Consider the following 8,840-nt stretch of genomic DNA (forward strand, 5'->3'; position numbering starts at 1 on the left):
CGAAATTCTGTCATGTATTGTCGGACTTTTCCTTTTCATATTTTCTTTATCCTTTTTCTTCATTATTTTTCTGGTCATGTTCCTTCTCTCTATCTCTGTATCTTTTTCTCTCTATCTTTCTATCTATTTATTTATCTATCTATCTATCTGTCTATATATATATCTATCTACCTATCTATCTATCTATCTATCTCGCTCGTTCTCTTTCTCTCTTTCTTTCTCCTTCTCTCTCTCTTTCTTTCCCCCTCCCCTATCTCTCTCTCTCTCTCTCTCTCTCTCTCTCTCTCTCTCTCTCTCTCTCTCTTTCTCTCTCTCTCTCTCTCTCTCTCTCTCTCTCTCTCTCTCTCTCTCTCTCTCTCTCTCTTTCTCTCTCTCTCTCTCTCTCTCTCTCTCTCTCTTCTCTTCTCTCTCTTCTCTCTCTCTCTCTCTCTCTCTCTCTCTCTCTCTCTCTCTCTCTCTCTCTCTCTCTCTCTCTCTCTCTCTCTCTCTCTCTCTCTCATTCTCTTTCTCAAAATTCTTCCCACTTTCCTTCCTTCTTTCCTTCCTCTGTTTCCTCCTTCCTTCCCATACTCTCACAGTATCTTATTTAATTTGTATCCCAACCACTTTATCTTAAACTCAAACGCCGTTTTCTGTTTTTTTCTCCCAACCTCACCCACACTCACTCAACACAACACAAAAAAATCACAACCAACATCTCAAACATACAACAAACAATCTACACCACTGACAATATAACACACCACGCAATACACGCACAACACACCACATAACACAAAAACACAACCCCACCACGTACTCCCCTTCCACCCACCCACCCCCAACCCCAACACACCACACCCACCACGCACCACCCACCCACCACCCACCCCCTAACCCCAACACACCACACCACCACACCCACACACCCACCACGCACGCCAACCCACCACGACCCCCCACAGGACCTGTGCCCCTGGGAAGGAAAGAGAATGCTCCGCCGTGACCTGGAGAGAGAGGTCAGCCTCAGCCCCCGCCAGCTGGGACAACTCGAGCTCACTCTCTGCTACAACGATAACCTAGAGCGCCTTACGGTCACAGTCGGGGCGGCCAAGCAGCTCAAGGTAAGAGAGATGGGGTGGTGGGGAGCGGGGGAGGCGAGAGGGGATGGTAAGAAAAGGGAAGGTGGGAAAAGTGGGAGGGGGTAGAGAAGTAGGGAGGTAGAGACAGGGCGGAGGTGGGGGAGAGTGGAAATTAAAGAGGTAGGGAGGTAGAGAAGAGGAGGGGGGAGTGGAGGGGAAAGGGAGGGTGGTGGCGGAGAGGGAAGGATAGAGGGGAAGTTAGGGAGGTAGAAACAGAGAGGAGGTGGGGGAGGAGTAACGGGAATTAGGGAGGTAGAGAGGTGGAGAAAGGGAGGGCGGTACGGGAAGTGGAGAACGAAAGAATAACAGGAGGGGAATGATAGGTAGTTGTTAGGGACGGAGAGTCAGGGAAGTGAGGGGAGACTGAGGGAGGCAGGGAGGTGGGGGGAGATTGAGGGAGGCAGGGAGGTGGGGGGAGATTGAGGGAGGCAGGGAGGTGGGGGGAGATTGAGGGAGGCAGGGAGGTGGGGGGAGATTGAGGGAGGCAGGGAGGGGGGGGGAGAGGGAGGGAGGCAGGGAGGTGGGGGGGGAGGGAGGGAGGCGGGGAGGGGGGGGGGGAGGGAGGGAGGCAGGGAGGTGGGGGGAGATTGAGGGAGGCAGGGAGGTGGGGGGAGATTGAGGGAGGCAGGGAGGTGGGGGGAGATTGAGGGAGGCAGGGAGGTGGGGGGAGATTGAGGGAGGCAGGGAGGTGGGGGGAGACTGAGGGAGGCAGGACGGTGGGGGAGAGGAAGCAGTGAGACAGAGAGGTAGAGAAAGGGAGGGTCGCGAGGAAGCGGATGTGGAGGAAGGGAGATGGGAAGGTGGGAGAAGAAAGGACGGTGGTAGAGGGAGGGGGAGTGTCAGCAGAGACGGATAAAGGAGGAGCCATGTCGAGAGAGAATGGAGCGCGAGGGAGAGAGCAAGAAAGAACGAGATTGAGACTGGCAGACGGCAGGAAACACAAGCTGGAAAAGAACCAGACATATGCAGTCTCACTTCATCCTAGAACGAGTATAAGCAATTGCGTCTCCGTGTCTCGTTTTTTTTTCTGCACACCAGTTCTTCCACCTTTATGTAAGGTCTCTCTAGCTTCTCTTCCTTCACCCACACACTACTTAATCTACCTTCACGCCAGGTCTCTCCACCCTATCTCCCTTCATCCACACACCATTTCATCCACATTCACACCAGGTTTCCCCATCATCTATTCCTTCATCCATACGCCAATTCATCCACCTTCTCGCCAGGTCTCTCCACCCTCTCTACCTTCATCCACACGCCAATTCATCCACTTTTCGCGCCAGGTCTCTCCACCCTCTCTTCCTTCATCCGCACACCAATTTATCCACCTTTGACCTTTCTCCTACTTCCTCTATATATCGGGAAGGAGAACAACAGTTAAAAAGGGAAAATAAATATATATAAAGGAGGTCGAAGGAGGAGCAGATTGAGGAATAATTTATAGACGGTGACGTCCCCAGGCGAGTCGAGCCATTATGGACTTGTGGATATTTTACCTCTCCAACCCCCGTCCGTTCGTCTTTTAAAGGGATGGAAAGACTTGTGAAGCGTGTGTGTTCGTGGGGGTTGTTTGTTTGTGTATGGGTGGGGTTATGTGTTTGTGGGGGGGTGTTTGTGGGAATGTGGGGTTGTGTGGGAAGTGTGTGTGTTTGTGTTTGTTTATGTATTGGTGGGGATGTGGAGGGGCGTGTTGTGTGTGCGGATGTGGGGTTGTGGGGGTGTGGGTTTGTGTGTTTGTGTGTGTGTGTGTGTGTCTGTAATCCGTGTCCATGTACGTATGTATGTGTTTTTTCTTATTGTTTACTCAGCTGGAATGCCACATAGAAATCAAATAATGCTTATGCAATATATTACATAATATCTGGAGAGGTAATCGTATTTCACTGGCCGTGGTTACATAATAGAGAATCATTTCCAGAAAAAAAAAGACAATCGGTATAGAGTAATGCCAAACCCCTTTGTGAAGGAAATATAGTAATCGTTACAGCATTAACGTGGCTGCAATGCCAAACTTTTTTTTTCTTTCTTTTTCTTTTTTTGTATGTGTTGGAGCCCTTCCTTTTGTTTTTGATGATAATAGTAGCTAAGGTGAAGATAAATAGGATGATAATGATAAGGATGATAATAAAGCTGATAACGATGATGATAATAATGATCATCATCATCATTATTATTGTTAGTGTTATCATTATCATTACTATTATTATTAATATTATCATTATGGATGTCATTATTATTATTATTATTACTATCATTATCATGATTATTGCTATCTATATCATTGTCATTATTGTTATTGTTATCATTGATTTTATTATCAAAATCATTATTACTGTAGTTATTATTTGATAAAAACTATTATGATAATGATAATTACCATTATTGTCCTTATAGCTATGATGATAATAATAGTAGCAGTAGTGAAAATTATTACAAGAGTAACGGTAGTTATTATAGTAAAGATGATAATCATCATAATGGCCATACCAAGAAGGAAAATGATAATGATAATGATAACAGTAACAGTAAAACGAATAGCAATGGTAATAATGATAATAATTATGATAATGATACTATTATAATTTTATGCCAGTGATGATAATGGTAGATAGTAATAATTATATTTCTTTATCATTAATATTATTATTATTATATGCGACTCCCTCCCTCATTCCTCCTCTCTCTTCCCTCCTCCCTCATTCCTCCTCCCTAATCCCTCATTCCTCCTCCCTCCTCCCTCCTCTTCATCCTCCCTTCTCCCTCCCCCCTCATTCCTCCTCCCCCCTCCCTCATTCCTCCTCCCTCCTCCCTCCTCCCTCCTCTCTCCTCCCTCCTCTCCCTCCTCCCTCCTCCCTCCTCCCTCCTCTCCCTCCTCCCTCCTCCCTCCTCCCTCCTCCCTCCTCCCTCCTCCCTCCTCCCTCCTCCCTCCTCCCTCCTCCCTCCTCCCTTCTCCTCCCTCCTCCCTCCTCCCTTCTCCTCCCTCCTCCCTCCTCCCTTCTCCTCCTCCTCCCTCCTCCCTCCTCCCTTCTCCTCCCTCCTCCCTCCTCCCTTCTCCTCCCCCCTCCCTCCTCCTTCTCCTCCCTCCTCCCTCCTCCCTTCTCCTCCCTCCTCCCTCCTCCCTTCTCCTCCCTCCCTCCTCCCTCCTCCCTCCTCCCTCCTCCCTCCTCCCTTCTCCTCCCTCCTCCCTCCTCCCTCCTCCCTCCTTCTCCCTCTTTTGTCGACTTGCCCCTCTCTTGGTTACTCATTAGTGAATATGAAAGATGTGTTTAGCCTTTTCCCGTCTCCCGCTGCCATCCAGGCGAATGAAGTGGTGTTTGTTTGTGTTGGTGATCTTTTGTGTTTCCCAAAGGATCCAGGTCGAGTGAATAAGATTCGTCTCCATTCATCAGATTTCCAGTATACATTAACAAAGGAGATTGTAACCACTCCAGCGTAGACTGTTGCTTACAGAGCTATTGCACAGTTGTTTATAAACTGAATGGGTTAATGTCACTGTTAGGAGTAGCATAGTTGGATCTGATGGCTGTAAGTTAGCAAAGAATTAAGTAGAGTTGATAGTATTGTTAAAATAAGGTGGGCCTATAACTCTACTCTGATTTTCTTTTTTACAGCTAAGCTAGTCTGGTTGTTGTGTAGACTTGGTTGAGTGTTGCGATTGGGCCATGTTAGATCTTAAGACCAGATGAAATTGACTCTTAAGACCATACTAAGTAAATTCCTGAAGACCAGACTAAAATAGCTCTTAAGACCATACCAAGCGAATTCCTAATACCATAATAAGCTAATTCTAAAGGACAGATTAAACTAACTCATACGGCTATACCAAACTAACACCAGGCTAAGGAAATACATAGGGCCAGTCTAAGCTAACAAGCTAATTCTTTCAAAGCAAACAAACCGACCTTTATGACGCTAGAAAAAAATCTTATGGCTTTTCATTGCTGAGCCATGCTACTGTGCCTCTATTCTATGGGATGATACCCTTTGTCACGGGATGAAAGCATAGGGATATATAATGGATGGAAGGTAATTCAATTTTACTTGTATCATATGTTGATCAAGTAAAATTTTGCTCCCCTATTCATGGTTCAGTTCCTGTTATCATAGCAGATATTACTTTAATGAATAGTGTTGTTTTTTATGATCATATTTCGGTGTAGTGATTTATATAATTTCTCGTCCTTGGGTGATGACGGAATGTTATGAAATATCTTTGGCGTTTAATTAAAAAATACATTGCCAGAAGCAGAAATTCTTACTGTACGTCACATTAAGAAAAGTGGGATGTTACGAAATGTTATTCAATAGATGATGGGTTATATAACGCATATCTACATCTTTATGTTATGAATGCTATTATAAAAATGCCAAATTTTAGTTGGGAGATATTTTTAGATATGAATATGATATGATAAGTATGTTAAGTATATAATATTCTGATATTAGATCCCTGAGTGACAAAGTTTTTTATCACAAAAATAATGAAATTCGAGTCCCGTCACTTAATACCACATCTAACCTTCCAGATAAATATCGTACACTTATTCAGTCATCTTTGGCACGCAGAGGGGGACAGAAATCTGCCAAAGGAATCGATATGAAGATTTTTCTGATTTTTCTTTTTTTTCACAGGTAGAAGATGACAGGACGGATAAGAATGAGTTCCAGACCCGAGTCGCTCTTATGCAGCAGACAAAGGTAAGGAGAAACAAGAAGCAAAGAGAGAGAGTAATATCGTAAGGGTGTCATTGAGTCTTACCAGAATTCTTGGTAATATGTGCATTGTACATGTATATATATATATATATATATATATATATATATATATATATATATATATACATATATATATATATATGTATGTATGTATGTATGTATGTATGTATGTATGTATGTATATATATATATATATATATATGTATGTATGTACATATTTATGTATGTATGCATGCATAATGTATGTGCGTGTGTGTGTGTGTGCTGTATAGATACTTGATATATATATATATATATATATATATATATATATATATATATATATATATATATATATATCAGGAATAAGAGAGTTTTATTCAACCAATTCAACACAACATTCACCGCAGGAAAAAGTACATTTTCAAAACGTGTTTCTTCCCGTTTTCTATCTCAACACAGGTGACCAAGACAAAGAAAACGGGAGTAGTGAAAGGCACGGACTCTCCCTCCTTCTACGAAAGCTTTAACTTCAAGGTGGCACCAGACGCCCTCGACACGACTGCTGTTTGCGTTACCGTCACTGTCGGTAAGAAGTCTGGTAAGTAATCGTCACTGACGCTAAAAAATCTGATTAGTAATCGTCATTGACGCTAAAAAGTGTGATTAGTAATCGTCATTGTCGCTAAAAAGACTTGTAAGGAGATTACTTTTCTTGAAATAACATAGTAAATGTGTTGATGTTAAGAATTTATGTTTTAGTATATTTGAACCACACTAAGAAGAGGCCTGGCACAAATGATGAAGGCAGATGAGAGGTTATATCGGTTTACATTATTAAACTTTCTAGATAGTGTAATACTTTCTGGTAATTATGGCTGGTTCTAATTATCTGATCTCTGTTGCCAAGTCGGTTTTTCACGTACACTTTTCTGTGATATTTATTGTGATAGTCATTAAAAAAATATAAAAAAAATAAAGTTTTCATCAGAGCTTAGAAATAATTAATCACGAATACCAAATTGGTCTTAAAAGTTTTTATTATAACGATGATTGTCATGACGTCAGAAACATCAAGTTCCTTCGTTTCGTTAATTTTAGATACAATTAATCTTTTACAACAATAAACGCAGTGCTACGAGAAACAATATTTTTTATTACCAATTCCCCCTTTTTCTTAAATTCCAATATATTTCCCTTCGTCCTGCAGTAGCCATATGATTTATATATCCCACGCCTCTTTCAGACAACGTTGTGGGGCGCGTACAGCTGGGTTCCTTCATGTTCTCCCGCGGAAAGGCGCTGGAACACTGGGACATGATGCTGGCCAGAAAGAGGGAGCACGTGAAAATATGGCATACGCTCTCTTAGGCATTCCTTTCTTATTGAGGGCTCTCTCTCTCTCTCTCTCTCTCTCTAGGTTTCTTTGTCTCTGGCTCTCTCTCTGTCTCTGCTTGTTTTTCTCTCTCTGTTTCTAACTCTCTCTCTCTCTCTCTCTCTCTCTCTCTCTCTCTCTCTCTCTCTCTCTCTCTCTCTCTCTCTCTCTCTCTCTCTCTCTCTCTCTCTCTCTCTCTTTCTCTTTCTCTCTCTCTCGCTTTCTTTGTCTCTTGTCTCTCTCTCTGTCTCTTTCTGTCTCTGCCTGTTTCTTTCTTTCTTTCTCTCTCTCTCTCTCATCTCTCTCTCTTTCTTTCTCATCTCTCTCTCTCTCTCTCTCTCTCTAACTCTCTCTCTGTCTCTGCCTGTTTTTCTCTTTCTGTTTCTACCTGTTTTTCTCTCTCTGTTTCTACCTGTCTCTCTCTCTCTCTCTCTCTCTCTCTCTCTCTCTCTCTCTCTCTCTCTCTCTCTCTCTCTCTCTCTCTCTCTCTCTCTCTCTCTCTCTCTCTCTCTCTCTCTCTCTCTCCCTCTCCCTCTCTCTTTCTCACTCTCTCTCTCTCTCCCTATTCCTCTCCCTCTCTCTCCCTCTGCCTATCCCTATCCCTATCTCTATCCCTATCCCTAACCCTAACCCTAACCCTAACTCTATCCCTATCCCTAACCCTAACCCTAACCCTAACCCTAACCCTAACCCTAACCCTAACCCTAACCCTAACCCTAACCCTAACCCTAACCCTATCCCTATCCCTATCCCTATCCCTATCCCTATCTCTATCCCTATCCCTAACCCTAACTCTATCCCTATCCCTAACCCTAACCCTAACCCTAACCCTATCCCTATCCCTATCCCTATCCCTATCCCTATCCCTATCCCTATCCCTATCCCTATCCCTATCCCTATCCCTATCCCTATCCCTATCCCTATCCCTATCCCTATTCTTCCCTCTCCCTCTCTCCCTCTCTCGCTCTCTCCCTCTCCCTCTGTCCCTCTCTCCCTCACTCTCTCTCTGCCTCCCCCATCTCTCTCCCTCTCCTTCCCCCTCTCTCTTTCCCTCTCTCTCCCTCTCCCTCTCTCTCCTCCCCCCTCTCTCTCCCTCTCTCTCTCTCCCTCCCTCTCCCTCTCTCCCTCTATTTTTAATCCTGTCCGATCGAAATCGACATCGTACCTTCTCTTAGCCTCATTTACTCTCCGAATACTTGTTAGAATCTCCACTTTCCTAATGCTCCTCTGGGTCTCTTCTGCTCCTTCCTCTCCTGTAGGAATCCTTCGGAGACTCTCAGCATCCTTCATAGGCTTCCCCGTTTTTATTTATATATATTTTTTTTCTCTCTCTCTCATTTCCTGATTTTGTTTAATTTCTTCCCCTGATTCGCTCTGGTCTCACTCTGTTGGTGTTTGTTTTGTCATAATCCTCCTTTTTTTCATTGTTTTTTTTTTTTTTTAATGCATTCGTATCTTAATTTCAATCTCTATCTTTCTCTCTCTCTCTCTCTCTCTCTCTCTCTCTCTCTCTCTCTCTCTCTCTCTCTCTCTCTCTCTCTCTCTCTCTCTCTCTCTCTCTCTCTCTCTCTCTCTCTCTCTCTCTCTCTCTCCTCTCTCTCTCTCTCTCTCATCTCTCTCTCTCTCTCTCTCTCTCTCTCTCTCTCTCT

At 43.8% G+C, this 8,840-nt stretch overlaps 1 protein-coding gene across 1 annotated transcript in view; it reads left to right on the top strand.

Annotated features, from left to right (window-relative positions):
- Positions 1-7,219, top strand: part of LOC122250576 (synaptotagmin-15) — a 17,528-nt gene extending 10,309 nt beyond the window's left edge. The window contains exons 3-6 of the mRNA XM_086541637.1: positions 945-1,103; positions 5,754-5,819; positions 6,279-6,417; positions 7,063-7,219. Coding sequence (XP_086397763.1) covers positions 945-1,103; positions 5,754-5,819; positions 6,279-6,417; positions 7,063-7,187 — 489 coding nt within the window. The 3' untranslated portion in view covers positions 7,188-7,219. The remainder of the gene's footprint in view (positions 1-944; positions 1,104-5,753; positions 5,820-6,278; positions 6,418-7,062) is intronic.
- Positions 7,220-8,840: the final 1,621 nt, after the last annotated feature.

This window comes from Penaeus japonicus, unplaced genomic scaffold, assembly GCF_977035675.1.
Source record: "Penaeus japonicus unplaced genomic scaffold, GWHDUDI00000001_assembly GWHDUDI00000011, whole genome shotgun sequence".
Classification (NCBI taxonomy): Eukaryota; Metazoa; Arthropoda; class Malacostraca; order Decapoda; family Penaeidae; genus Penaeus; species Penaeus japonicus.